General features: G+C 44.4%; 2 protein-coding genes across 6 annotated transcripts in view; one reads left to right on the top strand and one right to left on the bottom strand.

Annotated features, from left to right (window-relative positions):
- Positions 1-1,356: 1,356 nt before the first annotated feature.
- On the top strand, positions 1,357-11,613 carry faxdc2 (fatty acid hydroxylase domain containing 2). 2 transcript variants are annotated; one of them, XM_063202581.1, is made up of 9 exons: positions 1,357-1,454; positions 1,928-1,977; positions 4,935-5,023; positions 5,549-5,652; positions 6,023-6,144; positions 8,809-9,014; positions 9,596-9,701; positions 10,154-10,320; positions 10,715-11,613. In XM_063202581.1, exons 1-9 carry the CDS (start codon positions 1,442-1,444, stop codon positions 10,869-10,871), a joined length of 1,014 nt encoding a protein of 337 aa, XP_063058651.1. In that variant the 5' UTR covers positions 1,357-1,441; the 3' UTR covers positions 10,872-11,613. The 2 variants fall into 2 exon arrangements, with proteins under 2 accessions (XP_063058651.1, XP_063058652.1); XM_063202582.1 differs by lacking the exon at positions 1,357-1,454 and adding an exon at positions 1,480-1,823.
- A 2,183-nt stretch (positions 11,614-13,796) lies between these two features.
- larp1 (La ribonucleoprotein 1, translational regulator) overlaps positions 13,797-19,888 on the bottom strand; it is a 55,047-nt gene continuing 48,955 nt past the window's right edge. For 3 of the 4 annotated variants that reach the window (XM_063203640.1, XM_063203639.1, XM_063203641.1), the window contains exons 18-20: positions 19,307-19,416; positions 18,665-18,792; positions 13,797-17,672 (exon numbers count right to left, since the gene is read on the bottom strand). In XM_063203640.1, the coding sequence (XP_063059710.1) occupies positions 17,466-17,672; positions 18,665-18,792; positions 19,307-19,416 (445 nt within the window). In that variant the 3' untranslated portion in view covers positions 13,797-17,465. The remainder of the gene's footprint in view (positions 17,673-18,664; positions 18,793-19,306; positions 19,417-19,888) is intronic. The other variant, XM_063203642.1, reaches the window with a different exon arrangement.

Here is a 19,888-nt window from a genome sequence, read left to right as displayed (position 1 = left end):
AACATTATGTTTTGAGGTTGTTTGTCTGGCCAAGACACAGGACAACTTCACATCGTCAAGAAATGAATGGAGGGAGACATGTAAACGTACAATGCTGCATGCCAACCTCTTTCCCACCACCACTAGACTGAAGGTGGGTCATGGATTAGCCTTCCAAAATGATAATAATCCATAACATACAGCCCAAGCAACGAAGGAGTAGCTCAAGCAGAAGCACATTAAGGTCATGAAGTGGCCTAGACAGTTTCCAAACATTAACCCTATAATAATCCTGTGAAGGGAACAGAAGTTCCCATTTGGCAAGCTACAGTCATACAACTTAAGTGATTTAGAGATGATCTGCAAAGAAAAGTGGACAAAAATCCTTTCTAATATATCCACAAACATTGTCATTAACTGAAAGAAACATCTGACCTCTGTATGTGAAAACAAGGGCTTTGCCACCAAGTATTTTGTCTTTTTTGACTAGAGGGGTCAAATACTTATTTTCCTCAATGGAATACAAATCAATTAAAATATATTCTTCAAAGTTATTTTCTGAATTTTCTTTTTTATATTCTGTCTCTCTATATTATAATACATTTTATCATTAACATTATAGAATGATCATGTCTTTATTAGTGGGCAAACCAACAAAATCAGCAAGGGATCAAATACTTATTCTCCTCACTGTATATCTCCTTCCTTCTCTTTCTCTCTCTCTCAGTAAATATGTTCTAAATCAGTCACTCTGTTTCCCCGCGCAATTGGGCCCAAGGAGTAAATCGGCTGTCATTATAAGATGTAGGCCCAATGATACATAACAGGGATGTAGGTGAGAGTTGGTGGTCGACTCGCACATACTTATGTGTAGGCCTACTTCTGTATCTCTCTGATAACCAATCGCATCACTTGTATAACTTATTGCATACACATATGCTATTACTTGTATAACTTGATCGCTGTATTAGGCCTACAGTAGGCTAGTCAGGTGTTGTCTATAATGTTTTTACCTGTTCCTTGATCGGGTCATGAGCATTTCACATTTTGGAGTGGACATCACGTGTCTTTTGCATGGCATCTCAATGCATACAGTTTTATGAATTATTTAGGCCTAAATCGTAGGCTGCGTTGCCATATAAATAACCCATCTATTCTAATTCATTGAACCTGTTGTAATCACCTGTGTGATTTAGTCTTTATAACCTGTTCTTATCATGAGACAATAACAGTTACGCAATAACCGCAGTCCACCATCGATTGTAGCCGTAGCCGACGATGACCTAGGAAAGCCCACAGACAGACAGACAGTACAGGAGAAAACCATGTGGACAAACAACCATGTGACTTCAGACACCACCAATCAGGACTCGATTATGGCGCATATATTGTCAACAAAGTTCTTGTTGATGATAGTTCATTGTAGTGCTACTTCTACAAGCCAGTTCTCAACACTCGGCTGATGGAGTCCAAGAGTGAGTGTCATACTTTTCTGCAAATTCGGATAGTTTTGTGTAGTTTGGGGTTCGGTATAGTCGGCTATCTTCCGTTGGTTTGGTAGCGTTTTATAACAATAGTGAAGCCTTGTACAGTGCGCGTCAGGTCGGTCCGTTCTGCGCGGGTTCATTTCAGTTCGAGAAATGCTCAGGAAAATTTGACAGAGAAAACTGAACCTCTCTCCACCCAACCTTCGGAGGAAAGTGGATTTCAAATCATATCAGCCGCGTGCGTAAACTGGAAATAATTCGGCATCGATTTGGCACGCGCCCCGATTTCCACTGAAGGTGGCTACTTTGAATAGAAGACTCGTCGCCATTATAGGCCATTTTAAACTGCGAAACTGGGTAACTGCTGCCTTTAGTTTCACGAGTTGAACTTGCGCCATAGGCTACACTGTGACTAACTTGATTTGTTTGTTTTTGCTTTTGTTTTTTGTGTTGTCTTGCAGACATGATGAAACAAACTCCACCACAGAGGGAGCAGCCATGTTCAAACCAGGTATGGCTATTCTATCTAAATTAAAACCCCAACGAATAATATAGGTCGCCATGTCATGTGCATAAGGAGAACATGGAAATAGTGTGCGTAAGAAAGACATACATCTCTGTGTGTGTGTGTGTGTGTGTGTGTGTGTGTGTGTGTGTGTGTGTGTGTGTGTGTGTGTGTGTGTGTGTGTGTGTGTGTGTGAGGCGGAGAACATGTTTAAATGCCACTTCTGAGCCCGTAGCATTGAGGCATTGAGGTTTGACCTGCTGAACAGGCTTCATGGAAGAATTGCCTAGCTGTTGTAAGAACTGGTCTCACCAATAGACAAATTATTCTCTCAGAGGTTAGCTGGCAGCTCTCACTCTCACTCTCACTCTCATTCTCTCTCTCTCTCTCTCTCTCTCTCTCTCTCTCTCTCTCTCTCTGCGTTAGTGATGGTAGGGTGTGTGTGTGTGTGTGTGTGCGTGCGTGCCTGCCTGCACATGCGTTCAACAACATGAAAAGGTGAAAAATAAGTTCTCAGTTGTGGCAGTGCATGTAACAAATACTCAGTATTGAAGTGTGTGGCCTTGCGGCAGTGTCGTCTGGCCTCTGACCTTAAGGACGTTTTCAAACTGGCAATCTGGTTCACCATTGATGAACTAGACCTATAGAAGCCTATCATGTTTACAGCAAACACGAGTGCACCTACTGTGTTAATGTCTCTATATTTCCAGGAAATTATGAAAGGTTTCCTAACCACAAAACCTATTTTAAATTACTTTTATTTGGTACAGAACACTTAGCAGTTCTGTCCGTTAATACGTGGCCCATGTTATAAATTTGCTGTTATACTATTTGGCAGTGACCAAGTCATAATGTTATACACAATGCAGGAAGAGCATTTACTGGTTCCACTGGTGGAATGGCGCACATCATCAGACAGCAGATTTCCATGCTATCAATCTACTCATTATTTTCCAGCCTATTACAGTCATCCATTGGTTAGGTTTGTTTTGACACATATTTTGGTGGAGTGCAGTTGGACATTATACCGATTCAAGCAATGCGGTTACAATTTTCAATGTGTTTTTAATGAGAATTTTTCAAATAAAAACTTAAATCCATCCATATCATTACATGAGTACACACAGTGGCCTACCTTGGGTCAAGTCTAGGCCTACATCAGGTAGCTCTCGGACTGAGGTCAAGATGTGTAGTAAGAAGGGAATGGAGGTGTCTTGGGACTTGGTGAATTCTTTTGTAAGAAAAAGTAGAGCTCAACTTAAGGTATTCTTCACACACCTGTTCTTCACTATCTGGTGCGTCATGGGAAAGATCTGAGTTTTAAGTGAGAGGGAAAGTCACCGGAGCATCTCAAATGTGGACAATCAATATGTGCTTTTTTATTTAGAGCAGTGCCAGGTTCACGTTTCGACGTTAACACGTGTTCATCAGAGTAAAAAAAAAAAAACCTGACTCTGATTAAAACATAATTTTGTGTATCAAGCTTCAAGGTGCCTGAGGAGCTTAGAAAACACAACAGGAATCCTTTGCACAGCTATAGATTACATTGATTCTCACAGGTTATACCGTTATTTAATAATTTTTCACGTTTTTGCACAGCTGCGCATTATTAAATTGATTCTCTGATGGTATGCTGTTATTTAATCATATAACACACTGTGACTCAACGTGAGTTGTTCAAAGCGTTGTCCATAAATCCACTGACCTTTGCCCTGTCCGAGGTATATGACCTGTGTGCCTTGAAGATTATGCAGTGTCCTTGACCCTCCCTGAAACAAACTGATAATATTGGTCTTGCTGGTTACTGTATTATCTCAGTGTGACAATAAGAAAGAAACACGCACATCCGTCCACGCACATCCATGAAAACTGAAAATAAAGTCCACGACAACAAGCTCCCGTTTGTCTTATTTTAATGTGACGTTTCCCGAAACATCACATTAAAAGGAGAAAAATGCGAGCTTTGTGTTGCAGGCTTAATTTTCAGTTTTCATACTGTATTATCTCAACCACAATGTCAATCCTTCTTTGTGCTGGCATTGAGTTTTCTGGTTTCTGGTTCAATGTTTTAGAGCGTTTTGGAAAACATCTTGTATGCCTCACAGGTGAATTGACAGAAGGAGATCTGCAGCATCACTAAGTTCATTAGACAAGCTCCCACTGTCACAATGAGCTCAGTCATATACAGAGGAATTTTCCCATTTTAAGTGTAATGGTTAATCTGTTTGTGCATGAGCCATGTAAACTCTATTCATTCTGAATGTGGCTGTGTTCCAGGAATATTCCAGGTGCAGAATGCTGTTCAAGACATGTAAACGGAATATTTCGGAACACTCTGTGCATGTAACTGCACTCAATATTTTCATTTGCAATAGTCATTTACCAGCAACGTTTCAGTCTCCTGACCATCTTCAGACAATGTTAACCTGTTAAACGTTGCCTGATGTCGCTCAGTAGATTTAACTACATTAGATTTAACTAACCAAAAAAGTCATCTGAGCAGAGGTGTACAAGTAGAAGTACTGTTATACATGTAATTGCAACACTAGTAGTATGATAGTTGTAGCCTTGTAAAATCATACTACCGGTACTAGTGTTGAACATACTGTACATAACAGTAGGCCTACTTCTACTTCTAATCTATACGCCTCTGCACCTGAGTGAGAACTTGTTTGATGGGCCTCTATAGTCTATACATGTGTTTACCGTTGTAAAGGGGTTGTAAACAATCCCTGGCTGGCTGCACAACCCTGGCTGCGCACTGTTCAACCTCTAATTGTTGAAAACTGCTGTCGCTGGTAGCATGGTTGGCTGCTTAGCATCTTGCCCCTCCTCACTACACAAATGTTTGTAAACAAAAAACGTATGTATAGGGGGGCCTGTTTATTGATTAGTTGTGGTATTGATAACCTCTATAGGCAGGCCTGTTTATTGATTAGTTGTGGTATTGATGACCTCTATAGGGAGGCCTGTGGGACTCGGTGAAGAAGGCTGCCTTCATCATCGGCTCAGGACTCTTCTTCCTCGTGGCATTCCGCAACTCTGTCATGTGGTACGTTCTTTCAAAGCATGGATGACAACACAGAATGAGTGTATTCTCACTTCATCATTTCATGAAAGGTGTTTCTTTGTGGATTAATCAGTAGTGTGATGAAGCGGTCTGCACACTGTGTATTAACTCCAAAAATGCTTTATTTCATTTTAACATGCCGTATGTTAAAATGAAATAAAGTATTTTTGGAGTTAATACACAGTGTGCAGACCGCTTCATCACACTACCTACTACCTTTTGTCTGGCACCTGGACAGCTACTTGTGGATGTGCGCACCCTACTTCTAAACACCTTTGTAGATTAATCAGGCATCATGTACAGTTTTAAACATGAATGTTGCCATTTGATGTATCTAACCGGAAGACATTTCTTTTGTGACTTTTTTTCAAAGAACATGGCTAGTTGGTATAACTGTGTGTGTGTGTGTGTGTGTGTGTGTGTGTGTGTGTGTGTGTGTGTGTGTGTGTGTGTGTGTGTGTGTGTGTGTGTGTGTGTGTGTGTGTGTGTGTGTGTGTGTTTCTGTAGGCACCTGCAGAGCTTCTGGGGTGCGTCGGGAGACTTCTGGCAGACCACATGGAGTAAACTGCTGCTGTACTTTGAAGGACGCGAGGCCACACTCTTCTTCCTGGGTAAGCCCCTCCTCTTCTGCAGGATCAGCCAATCAGAGCACAGAGAGCTGACACAGTATCCTTTGTTATTTGAAGTACAGGATTACAGTAAAGAGGGTAATTACCCCGAAAACCTAAAGCCACACTTCATTCACCAACTACTAACAGATTTAAGCATTAGTTGCCTTGTGAAGGTGGTTAATAAACGTGAAAATGTTACATCGTGGGTATTTACTTGCTTTGTACATATGTGTGTTTTAGAAGCTATAAACTAAATACAGTAAATCATCCATCTCTCTCTCTCTCTCGCTCTCGCTCTCGCTCTCACTCTCACTCTCACTCGCTCTCGCTCTCGCTCTCTCTCTCTCTCTCTCTCTCTCTCTCTCTCTAGGCACGATGCTGGTCCCGACGGCTAGCTTCTGGCTGCTGAATGGTCTGTTCATGATAGCTGACTCCACTGGCAAGCCAAGCTTCATCACTCGCTATCGCATCCAGCAGGACAAGAACAGCCCGGTATGAATGAACACACACACACACACACACACACACACACACACACACACACACACACACACACACACACACACAGAAACTGATTTATGACATGACATGCTATGCTACCATAACCGATAGGACCAAACCAGTATTAACATGCTCTTACATATCCCTTACCTTTGGCCCACTTCATACTTCCACCTTGTGTGTGTGTGTGTGTAGCGTGTGTGTGTAGCGTGTATGTGTGTAGTGTTTGAGTGCGTGTGTGCGTGCGTGCGTGTGTGTGTGTGTGAAGCGTGCGTGTGTGTGTGTAGTGTGTGTGTGTGTAGCGTGTATGTGTGTGAGTGCGTGTGTGTGTGAAGTGTGTGTATAGCGTGTGAATGTCTGAGTGTTTGTATCTGTACAGCTGATAAGGGCTGTTGACTGTCTTATCGGTTGCTTTGTCATTATGATAGCATGCACACACTGTATAGACTGACCCCATGTTACCTGACTTGGGGTTATCACTGTGTCAATGAACAAGTGTACGGCAGTGTATCTCTGTGTGTGTGTGTGTTTGTGTGTGTGTTGTAAAAATGTGTTTGGTAATGCAAACAAAGCAGATTTTCTCATCAGGTTCAAAGATTCAAACTTCAGACACACTGACTTGATTTGAGCAACACATAGGGCCAACTGATTTGCACATGTCCAGTGCATCCACTGTGCGTGTGTGTGTGCGTGTGTGTGTGTTTGTGTGCGAATGCCTGTGAGTGCGTGCGCGTGGGTGGTGAGCTTGAATTCATCTTCACTTAATACAACATAAAATAAAGCATTAAAAGTTGACAACAAAGAATGTTCTTTGTGCTTCTGCAAAACAGACAATCTGATACAACATGACAATGCAAAGAGTTAAAAAAGGAGTTTAAAAGTATGCCGCATTGCACAGGTGTCTTGCCACTGTCATTTTTTTTACCACTGGCAATTCAGTAAGGGATAACGGCCGACGAGGTGACCGGTTATACGAAATTAATGGCGAGGCGGCGGCTCCAAACTTTGGCGACGCGCGCAGCGCCAACTTGAAGCGCCTAGAATCTTCGTTTGGTAGCCTGCCGACGCAGTGATTGTTTAATTTTCATTTAATTTCATACGAAATTAATGGCGAGGGGGCGGCTATCAAGACAGAATGTTGCTGTGCGGGCGTCCAACTTGACGCGCCTGGAATCTTCGTTTGGTAGCCTGCCGACGCTGTGATTGTTTAATTTTCATTTGGCCACGGCGGGATGGAAGTTTAAAAAAAAAAAACTTGCGAAGCATTTCTACATGCTGAATCGACACATGTCGCATCACACGTCTATTTCCCCCTGCTGATCATCACAGGCTACCTGTCAACTTTGTGCGTAAAAGAGAGAGAGAGAGAGAGATTCCCCACGCTAGGGTAATTTTTAATAACTCTCCCCTTTCCCCTTTCACACATGTTCCTTCCCCACAAGAGGAGAGTAGCCTAATTTTAAAAAGGGATGTTTTCGGATCAATAACAAAGGGAAGGCAGCGGGAAATAGCCTACATTTTAAAAACCATGGGAGTGGAGCAGATGACGAGGTGACTCGTTTTGATACAATTGATGGCGAGGCAGGTGCTTAGAATTTCGGTACAGGGTATTTTTGTCATCTATTGCTAGGCCTATCTGTAAATTTGTAACCTATGAATTATGCCAACTACAGAATAATTTACTGCCCATGTAATCGGGCGCGCCTCTATTAGATGCATGTAGGGCGACAGACGTGACAACCAAATGCGATAGAACTGACGACTGGCTCTTGGCTTGACAACCAAATGCGATAGAATTAACGACTCTTGACTTGATAAACAAATGCGATAGAACTAACGACTGGCTTTTGGCCATAGCAACCTGCAGTTTAGAATTAGAATCTCCTAACTTAGTCGCACGTTTGACGCCTGACAGGTTATAGGGAATTAGTTGCAACCCCATAAGCCAATCAGAAAACAGGATTCAGTTTCGTAGGCAGATAATTAAATGTATGTGTGTGAGTGAGTCTGTGCGCAGCGGGGAAACTGACAGGTAGGGACAAAGGGGTCGGTTGTCCCAGGTCCAGAGAGAAGGGGCCCAGAGAGAATGGGCCCAGAATTGGCTTCTCATTACATTGTATAATATGTCAGTGTCAGTGGCGTTTCAGTGGTAGCACACGCCAGAGCGGCGCAACGACAGCCAGTGCCACTGTTGTATGGATTTTTGTTTGTTTGTTTGTTTTTAGTGGGCTGTCTAAGAAGCATATTTATTGCAGCATATCCACCACCAATTACTAATTGATTTATGGGCATTAGATGTCGTTGCGCCACCTGACGTATGAACCCAAAAAAGAGTCTTTGACCCATGTACTGGTTGGTACTGTAGGTCCTTCCATGTGACTTTGTCCAAGGCTCAGCTGTGAGTTCATGTTGCCTCACGTGTGTCTGTGTGTGTTTCTATATTATATTCTCTCCTTTTTATCAATGTGGATTCCCACCGTTCCCAGTATTAAGTGTGTGTGTGTTTGTGTGTGTGTGTGTGTGCATGCGTGCATGCGTGTGTGTGTGTGTGTATTGTATGTGTGTTTGTGTGTGTGTATTGTATGTGCGTGTATTGTGTGTGTGTGTGTGTTGTGTGTATGTACCGCATGTGCGTGTGTGCGCGTGTTTCTGCAGGTGGACCCCGAGCGTCTGCGCCACGCGATTAAGGTGGTGGCGTGGAACCAGGTGTTCCTGTCGGGGCCGCTGGTGGTGGGCACCTACCTGCTGATGAAGGCCACAGGGGAGCCCATGCACCCTCAGCTGCCCCTCTTCCACTGGGTCCTGCTGGAGCTCGGCCTCTGTGGACTCATGGAGGAGATCATGTTCTACTACTCACACAGGTACATGTATACTACACACACGCAGACACACGCACGCACGCACACACGCACACACACACGCACACACACACACACACACACAGCTGCCCACCTTCCACTGGGTACTGCTGGAGCTCGGCCTCTGTGGACTCATGGAAGAGATCATGTTCTACTACTCACAATACAGTATACTACTTTATCCTACACACACACACACACACACACACACACACACACACACACACACACACACACACACACACACACACACACACACACACACCGATCTCCTCTGTATGAAAGGGGCATCCTTCTGTCCATTTGAAACAGATGGGCAGATTTGGACCAATACTAAAATGGTACATGAACCGATTCAGTTTTGGATGCCAACATTTTGAAGATGGCTGCATAGAGGCATCACACTCTCGCCCACACACTTTGGTGTTGTTCCGTTTTCCCTGTTATATGATGGCCTATTTTTATCGCTGTTTAAGTGTGTGTGTGTGTGTGTGTGTGTGTGTGTGTGTGTGTGTGTGTGTGTGTGTGTGTGTGTTTTCCTGTGTTCGTTTGTTTGTTTGTGTGTTTGTGTGTTTGTGGTGCAGGCTGTTCCACCATCCTGCTATTTATAAGCACTTCCACAAGATCCATCACGAGTGGACGGCTCCTGTCGGGGTGGTCGCCCTTTACGCACATCCCATTGAACATGTGGTAAGACTATCACACACACACACACACACACACACACACACACACACACACACACACACACACACACACACACACACACACACACACACACACACACACACACACACACACAATGTACCTCCCAAAGGGATTAATAGTACAGCTATTGTCCTCTATTCTAGTGAACTTTGTGCTAAAGTTCATTGTCTACAACCCTCTCACTACAGTGTAAAATTGCATTGACTGGGTGCTAAGTCTTAACATTTTTCCTGGCAAATTGATACCTCTGTCTATCTGATGACTATCAGAGGACGTCGATGTATCATATAAAAACACTACTGCTATTGCAAACATTCAAGATCTGATATGTGCACAACTATCCACTGCGCTCTCTCTCTCTCTCTCTCTCTCTCTCTCTCTACATCTACGTATGTGCTTATGTGTGTGTGTTCATCTGTTTGTGTGTGTGTCAGTTGTCCAACATGGTGCCTGCTCTGCTGGGGCCCGTCCTGCTGCGTTCCCACCTGAGCACCACGGTGCTGTGGTACACTGTGGCCCTCCTCATCACCACCATCTCCCACTGTGGATACCACCTGCCCCTGCTCCCATCGCCCGAGTTCCACGACTTCCACCACCTCAAGTAAGCCCTACGCATGCACACAGGCACACACACATGCACACACACGCACATAGCCGTGGCCTTATGGAGATGGGCTTTAGGTCAGAGTTGCAGGTTCGAATCCCACAACAGGTTTGAATACCACCAAGCGTATGTACTGTATGCACACAGGCACACACGCACGCTTGCATGCGCACGCACACACACACAGTGGTGGGTAGCCGTGACCTAATGACTAAGGAGATAAGCTTTAGATCAGAGGGTTGCATGTTTAAATCCCACCCTTCCACTCCCTGTCACTCCATGGCTGAAGTGCCCTTGAGCAAGTCCTGGCATTCCATCTGTGGGTCATGTCAGTTGTTAACCAGCTCCAGTCACAATTTTGTGTGTGTGTGTGTGTTTTTTTCTCCCACAGGTTCAACCAGTGCTATGGTGTGCTGGGTGTGTTGGATCGTCTCCATGGCACCGATGACAAGTTCCGCCAGACCAAAGCCTACGAGAGACACACCCTCCTACTCAGCCTCACACCCCTCACACAGACCATACCAGAGCCTCCCAAGAAGTCACAGTGAACACACACACACACACACACACACACACACACACACACACACACACACACACACACACACACACACACACACACACACACACACACACACACACACACACACACACACACACACACACACACACACACACACATCTTTTGCAGTATTAGACCAGCTTCTTTTGGACCAGTTTTGTGTTTTACAATTGATTAGAACTTATATGTTCTCCATTTTCAATTTTCAATGTTTGTGTACAGGCATGCGATGCAACCAGCAAGCAGTCATCAACACACACACACACACACACACACACACACACACACACACACACACACACACACACACACACACACACACACACACACACACACACACACACACACACACACTTACATGTGGGCTGAAAGATGGCATTTCAGTGGAGTGCAATAGTTAATTTTAGAATGTTTTAATGGCATTATGCACCAAATAGCACTTTCTACCTGTCAACTCTTTTAATTTTCCTCTTGCGGGTCACACTACCGTTCTTAGTACTTGATGGGACAGAGGCTTTATTTTTATTTTTTAATTCTTATTTCAAATTGCACTTCAAAGAGTTTGTACAGTAGAGTGCCTGGATGATTTCAGGAAATTTTAGTAAGAGGATGATTACAGTCAAGTACAGGGTTTCTGTGGTAATAGTTCTGTGAAAGATTTTTGAACAGCAAATGTAAATGTTTTGTAATGTTGAACATTAACTTGTGATTAAAAATATCTACATAAATGTTCTTTTGTTGACTTTTGCACTAAAACAGCTAACGAGAAGTTGACGATGAAGACTTTGAATTGTAGAGGTTCTGTGCTAATAAGTGAAGTGAGGGTTTCCTTTCTCAACTATGGAGGTCAATGCTGATTGGGTGACTGAATTTGGGATTGTGACATCATCTCTCCGACGGCCCATCACAGAACGAAGCTCTCACAGAGTTTATTCCATTGTAACGCATATTGTCTTTGACTTTCCAACACGACTGCAGGGAGTGCTGAGTATGGGCTGCATTACATTACATCAATAATGACAACATATCTTAAGTCATATTACATATTTTAGAAGCTTGAAAATAAGTAATTTGAGACTTTTTTGACTATGTATTTAATCTCCCCCACTTGCCCACTGTCTTGGTTCCAGAAAGGAAGAGACATAATGGTGTGGTGGTCTCATTGTAGTGATGACGTGTCTTCTTCCCACTTCTATTTCCATCTTATTTAGTTTTCACACCCTGTCCTATGTCTCCAACATGAACCCCAGCTCCACCCAGTATGGTGGCTGCTACGGAATGACTAAGAGCAGAGGTGTGAATGATAAAAATAGAAAAAAAAATTACCTGCCCGTTTCCTTGTAACACAGACGACTTTACTGGGTAGCTGGTCTACACATTCTGTTTAACAATGTGCAATGTGTCTTAAAAGCAGCTGTTTTTGAGCTGGTTAACGTGGCAGAGTTTTTGCTGTTCTGTAGGCCTAAGACTTTTAATTGAAACTATCATACTACGTTGTATCGGCAATGTAGAATGATAGAACCCATCTATGTACTTGTGTTGTACTTACACCATGAATTAACTTCTAATTTTACTATTGACACCTCTGTTTACGAGGGTCAGCATAGCTCTGCCTGGCAGCACCATGGTTACAGTGGACAGCACAGCAGTGATAATATTGCCATAAGGGGGCATGCAAGAGGTTTATATGACAAACAATAGCGATTAATTTCTATAGACGCATCAGGAGTAATACAAGAGGTGTATGGGTGGAAGAAGTGTATGGGTGGAAGAACCATCTTGTATTAAAATTCAAATTGTTCAAAAATAATTTAACCCGGCGACCCAGGCTCGATTCCTGCCCAGGCCATTTGACAATCCTTCCTCGACTCTCCCGACTAATTTCCTGTCCTCTTTCACTGTATAATAAACGCTAAAATGCCAAAAAATAAGTTCACAAAAAACAGCCATAGTCTACTGACATTCTCAAGGCCCATTTTCGGTTATAGTACACAACTGTGTGTGTTGTATTGATGGATTCAGGAAGCAGCTTGGAAAACTAGTCTTGCAGAACCTAAGCCACACCTTGAACTCAATATCCTCCTGACCTTACCAGTTCTGTACCACTAGGGGGAGACAAAAACAAATTGTTTTTCATCTACAGGCCCCACAAGTAGACTCCGGTACCAGTAGGCCTACACACTGCTTATGTTGTCAGACTGTGACATCATATTGCATCGGTGACCCAACGGATGTCTGATGTAAGACAGTTAAACCCCCTTGAAACTACTGTTGCATCACTTAAGACGTACATGTTGCACTGCAGCAGACCCGGCTGCAGAACCAAGTCGTTGGACGGGCATTTGATGGAGTATGGGGGGGGCACCTTGGCGGGGGGTATGGGGGTCCTCCCCCAGAAAATGTTGTATTTCTTAGATGCAATTTCCTGCATTTTAACCAAATTGTGGGCTCAGTTTCAGCTCTACGGAACAGTACTTTTTTTTCTAAATATGGGACAATCCCATTATTTCAAAGGACCACTGTTCACTTATTATTTCACATTTAGGTCTACTGACAATGACCATATCAGCATATTTAGGTGAATAATCCCTCGGGGGGCACAGCAGCTTGGCTGGGGGGGCAATGCCCTCCAATGCCCCCCCGTGGCCCCGGCCCTCCACTGCAGGCCCAGGGTGCGTCGACCGTCTCTGGGTGCGAACCTGCAATATCAGAGGATGTCACATACCCAACCACTGTAGTGAAGTACCCAAACTTCACACATATATCCGAATACACAGCCATTTTAATAGAGTATTAACCGTACAAACTGCAAACCAGCCTGTAGGACTTTACGTAGCCACCTCAGGTAATTCCATAAATGTATTGTGTGTTTATCACAAGCACCGAAGTCACACAAAATGTTCTAGGACTAGGTTATAGACACAGTATATTCACATTAACATAGTCTAGACACAACAGCTGAGACACACTCAGAGAAAAAACAAGAGGCATTCAGATGGTGTTTGAGGTTTTTTTGTCCGTTTTGTGTTTTTTTTTTATTATTAAGGAAAAAGCATAATTACTACAAATTACAAAGAACACTAACAGCGAATCACATCAGCCTAACAAAGCAGATATTATGAATATTAAATGTTATGATACAAGTTTTTTCTCATTCAAGTATTTTACATTTTTCCATTTTATAGATTTTTTTGTGTTCCTTTTTCTTCATTTTCATCAGTTTTTTTTTTGTCATGACAAGCCTAACATCAGCATTGCTAATAAGGAACCTATTAACATTTTTTTTTCTTTTCAAATGGATCATGTACAGCTGTTTCGTATATATGGCTTTATGGAATCGTCTTGTCCTTTTGTGTTGTTTTTATTCATTTTTTTGAATCCCCCAAAGTCCCTAGTCCTCCGGCCTGTCAGACGTCACACCTGAGACACACATGCATACGTGTCCACACACACACACACACACACTCGCTCGCTCCCACACACACTCGCACAAAGTCATGCTTGATCGCACACACACTTGTTCGCTCACACACACACTCGCACAGTCATGCTTGATCGCACACACACACACGCACCCACACACACAGTATAGCTGGCCCAGAGGGGCACAGTGGCTCCTGCCTCGGTGCAGTCAGTTCCAGGTGTTCGGTTGCTAGGGGACACATAGCGACTCCTGTGCTGTGATTGGATAAAAATATGGGTTGTGTGTTGAGCTCATGCCTAGTAGAGAGACAGGGACCTCCCCCCTCTCCTCAACTAATCCTCTCCTCAATCAAGAATACTTAAAAAGTTGAGAAAAATAAAAGACAATTAAAATAAAAAATAACAGAAATCATGTAACAAATGGGCTACTGCTAAACAATGAGGGTGATAATTCATTTCCAATCGCTCCCCGAGAACAGGAGAAAACGGATTATGCAGCGCAGAAACGCAGCCTCTTCCTGTAGGCGTGGCCAAACTGAAAGCACGGTCAGGTCAGCAATGTCCACTCCCAACTTCAAGGCTCCACCTCCCTTTGCTGCTTAGCAACTGTAAACAAAGCCCCTTCTCCCTCCTTTTACTCCACTGCGGCAGGAGTTCACACAGTTGCTAAGAAGCCACCAAACGGCACCGGAGCGCCATCAACGGTCACCGACACCTCCCCTCAAACCAACGGGATGGAGAGAACATTGGTGGCACCACATCGCACCGTGTCCGCTGAGCATCTGACCTGGTTCTGCGATGCGGTGCAGTGCGGTGCGGTGCGATGCAGTGAGGCCAGATAGGGTACGGTGTGGCGTGGCATAGCATGACGCTTCCCTTTGATGGCTAAGTGTGGGTGTCTTGCCCGCCCGCCCGCCTGCCCTTCCTTCCTTGGAACGAAAGCGTAGCGTGGTGCGCTGCGGGCAACATCAGAATCCTCTGTGGGGCCAGCATAAAGCACCATGGGGGGAGGGATTTGACTTCTCTAGGTGTAGTAGTAGCAGTAGATAAGGCAGGTGTGAACCTCGACGTCAGACAGATCAGATGGGAGCACTGCTCATTCACTAGTACAGGTTATGGTGAGGTGAGGTTACAAGACGTGGTGTGTGTGTGTGTTGGTGTGTGTGTGTGTGTGTGTACGTGTGTATGAATGTACGTGTGTGCATGTACTACGTGTGTGCATGTACTGCGTGTGTGTGTGTGTATGTGTGTGTGTTTTGACTGTGTTTTGTGTGCGTCAGTGGCTTTAACAAGGGTCAAATCCATGCTTTCTCTTTTTTCCCAGGTTGTGCGTGCATGCATGTCATGTGTCGATGTGTGTGTTAGTGGATGCAGGTGTCGCCCTGCACCGTGGATGCAGCTTGGTCTTCAAGTATTCTGGATGATGATGATGATGATGATGATGCAAGATGATGATTAAGATCAAGAATGAGGATGATGCCTCTTAAGTCCTGGTTAAAGGAAGGCCATTTTTGCTGTAATAACACACATACACACACATTCCACATGAAGAGGGGGTAGCTTCTACAAACACACCGGTAGATATGTGGAAGACTGTGCGCACGCAATCCTAGTACAAGTGATCTTTGTAAGTGTGTAATTATGTCCGTGCAAGTATGTCATTTGTAATGTGTTTGTCATTTCTGTATGTGTGTGCGTGTGTGTGTGTGTGTGTGTGTGCGTATTTGTGTATGAGTGTGTGTGCGTATTTGTGTATGAGTGTGTGTGGATTTGAGTGTGTGCATGTGTTAGTGTATGCGCAGAGTTTGCATATAGTCAGGGTAAATGCTGTACATGAACATTTAAGGTGTCTGGCGCGACGTTTTAAGCAGAAAAGCCATCAAAGTAAGTAAGGCAACGTTCAATTGGCTCGCTCAGGAGGCAGGTGACTATAGGACCAAGGGGGCGCCAGTCTTTTTTGTTCTTTTCTTTCTTTTTTTTTTGAAATCCTCCTCTCCTTTAGTTTGCTTGGTGTGTATATATATCGCTATATATATATTTATATATATATAGATAGATTTGAAGATCCAGCCCCACGTCCAAGTCAATAGTTCAGCGTTTCTTTTTTTTTTCACATCACATTTCTCTCAATTCAGGTTGCAACCCAACACAAAAAAAGTTTTCATTTTTAAACTTTGTTTTTTGTTTGTTTGAGTTTTTGTTGTTTTTTTGTTTTCTCTCCCCACCAACCCTAGTCCCCAGAATGAACCCCTCCCCAAAAATCTTCAGTTCATCTCAGTTCAGTTCAACACAAAGTTTCTCCGTAAAGTTTCTTCTCTGCTCGTTTTCCTCCAACGATAACATGTTAAACTTTCCCCCTCCTCTCCTCTTCTTCCCCCGCCGGGCTCTCCACAACAAATACCAAGTGGCAAAAAAAAGAACTCATGAGGAGAGTGAAGAGGTGCGCAGCAACGCCATTTCAGAGTCCGCTTGCAGCACAGCTCAGGAAGGAGGAGAAAAAAAATGGGGATTGGCAAATGGGGGTGGGCCTTAACCAAATCCAGCCAATGCAACGACTCCAAAAAAAAAAAGCCTACAGATCCAGCCAATCCCATAGCAGGAGAAGAAAATAATAGTAATTAAAAACAAAAAATGCAAGTTTGATAGATTCCTCACCCCCTCCCCAACAAAAAAGTAAAAGAAGTCTTTCCAAGCTGGGACATCCTCAAAAGCTGATGACGCCGTTCACTTGCTCTCGCTTCCACAAAAAAAAGAGAATGAAATAAGAGAGGGGAAAGAAAAAAAGGAAAAAAGATGGAAGGTAAAAATCAAAATGGAAGAGCTTGGATGTGTTGCGTCTGTCCGCGTGTCGGGCGATCGCACGTGGCCCCCATCGTCGTGGCGATGCACTCGCGGGTTCAGTTCAGTTCAGTTGGATGCGTGGCGTTTTAGTTCTGGCGTCATGCTTTTGCTTTGCTCAGGAGCTGGGCCACCAATCAGCTTCCTCTGTAGGTGGGAGGGCGGGCCGGGGCTGCTGGGGCACCAATCAGGACTTGAAGAGAGCGAGAGAGGGCGGGATCCGAATGGCGTAGGTAGCCAATGAGAACCAAAGGGCAAGGTGGGCAAGGTAAAGTAAGGTTAGGTTTAAGGTAAGGTAAGGCCGGGTCAGGGGCAAGGGTTATTTCTGGGGTTTGGCATCGGGCACGAGGCTCCGTTGGGCACTGGGTTTGGCATCATCTCTGGGGGGTCCGCGGGAGGAAGAGGAGGAGGAGGAAGAGAAGGGGGCCTGCAGGGGGGCCAGGTGGGAGGAGGGGTGCGAGGGGTGGCGGCGCCGACCGTCTCCGCTGGATGAGTGCCTCTTCCTGCCGCCTTCTTCCATCGGGGGCTGCACACATGTACAGAGGAGAGAAGAAACAACATTAGCTCATACAGAGAGAGGGACGCACACGCACACACAGAAGAAAGAGCATTACCACATGCACTGTGGTACACACAGAGAGAAAACATGACACACACACACACAGATAGGATAACTTCACCTCATTTGCACATAGAAAAAAATACACGTATACTTGTATTTGGTGGAAAAATGTGGTGGAAGCCAAATGGGAAAAAAAAACCCACACATTTTACAAAACTCAACTGAAAGAGAAAACTCAATTACTGGTTGAGCTCAATCGCTCACCATTGCAGAATTCTTCCCTTCTAAAACATTATCCTAGCTCGCGTCCTCGACCTGTGCTTGTAGCCTCGCGATTCGCAGATGCCTCTTGCTATCAGTCTAGCCAAAATTACTATTGGGGGGGGGGGGAGACTTTTCCACATTCAACATTATGATTGCAAATGAGAACATGACCTTTGAATTGCACATTTTTTTTTAAACCTTTGAATTGCATTTGTTTTGCGAGATATTGAATTCAACTTCTGCCGTCATGGACGTTTGTTTGTTTGTTTACATTTATGGCCAAATATGCAACTGTGGCTATGTCCTGGCCAGTACAGGTAATAAAATTCACTTCACATTAAAAATTAATCAATAAATGGTATAAATAATTGAATAAATACATTAAATAAGTTTGGTCACATCAATACATTTTAAAAAGTTCAAAACCTTTAAAAGTGGGACCTTATTAAAAATACCAAAAATAGTGTCTTCTTTAAAAAAAACTATTGTCTTTTCCTTTTAAGAGCAGGGCAAGATAGAATATGCTTAATTGATAAGAGATGTCCACAAAAATCACAGGAGAGGGGAGGTTCACTTCCAGTTCCGTCATGGAGGTATTGCCACATCAACAAGGCCACAAGCACACGCAGGAGGATGGTAGTAAAGATAATGGCAAGAACCCCATGTCTCATAGACTGCAACAGCACACTTACATCCACTCTGAAGTCCTCCAGGCGCTTGAACTTTTTGAGGTACTCGGCCAGCTTGGGGTCGATCTCCATGGTCTTGGCCTTGGAGTACTTGAGGAACGCCCAGAACTTCTCCAGGCCGTACAGCTGGCCTGGGGGACAAAGGAGAAAGAATTGAATTAAGTTGAGATTTTACTTGAAATTTCTATTTTTATGGGCTTTAATCCCTTATGACTCTACCCCCGTTATAAATTAGCTGTTACTAGAATGGCAATGACCAAGTAGTAACGTTTCTTTCAGTGATTATTACAACATAAGGAGCTACTGGCTAGGACAGTGCCATATGGTGACAGGAAGTGAGAGAGAGAGAGAGATGGGGGAGGACCAGGAAATGACCTCAGGCCAGAATCGAACCCGGGTCGCCGGCGTACCAGTATGGTGCCTTAGCGGTTTGAGCCATGGCCAAGACCACTTTAGATGGATTTCATGTTGAGTGTTTTGAAGCTCATTTGAGATGGCTACTGGCTAGCAAGAACATCCTATGGATATTATACCTACTTGGATATTATCTAATTAAGAAAATTTGAAAGACGCTACGAAGAAGGTAAGGACAGCTTTCCCCAGATCTCGTCTCAGGTCACAGGATTTTTGAGATTGGAGACGTACCAGATTCGTAGTCTTTCATGGTTTCCTCCTGGAAGTCTCTGAAGATGTCGGGCCTGAACTTCTTCTCCAGGCCGTAGCTGAAGTAGCGGAACAGGCACTCCAGACCATACCTACAACACACACACACAACACACCGGTGTTACATAAACACACACGTTTAGGCCTTTACATACACACACACACACACAGGTTGTAGCGTTGCATATTATACACACACAGGCACCACAGCGTTAGGGCAAAACACACACACACACACACGCACACACACACACGATTAGGGCATTACATATGCATGCACATGCGCGCACAGGGTTAGGACGTTGCACAAGCACACGCACAGGGTTGAGGTGTCACACACAATGCAAACACGCACACAAACACGCACGCACGCACGCACGCACGCACGCACGCACGCGCGCACGCACGCACGCACGCACGCACGCACGCACGCACGCACGCACGCACGCACGCACGCACGCACGCACGCACGCACGCACGCACGCACGCACGCACGCACGCACGCACGCACGCACGCACGCCACGCACGCACGCACGCACGCACGCACGCACGCACGCACGCAC

The sequence above is a fragment of the Engraulis encrasicolus genome, chromosome 7 (genome assembly GCF_034702125.1).
Source record: "Engraulis encrasicolus isolate BLACKSEA-1 chromosome 7, IST_EnEncr_1.0, whole genome shotgun sequence".
NCBI classification, from domain to species: domain Eukaryota; kingdom Metazoa; phylum Chordata; class Actinopteri; order Clupeiformes; family Engraulidae; genus Engraulis; species Engraulis encrasicolus.
This window is presented reverse-complemented; position numbering and strand designations above follow the sequence as displayed.

Excerpts from the sequence above, each read along its gene's own strand:
- faxdc2 (XM_063202581.1), top strand. Across the intron at positions 5,653-6,022 it reads GGCCACACTCTTCTTCCTGG|GCACGATGCTGGTCCCGACG; the intron begins GTAAGCCCCTCC and ends CTCTCTCTCTAG. Across the intron at positions 9,702-10,153 it reads CACATCCCATTGAACATGTG|TTGTCCAACATGGTGCCTGC; the intron begins GTAAGACTATCA and ends TGTGTGTGTCAG.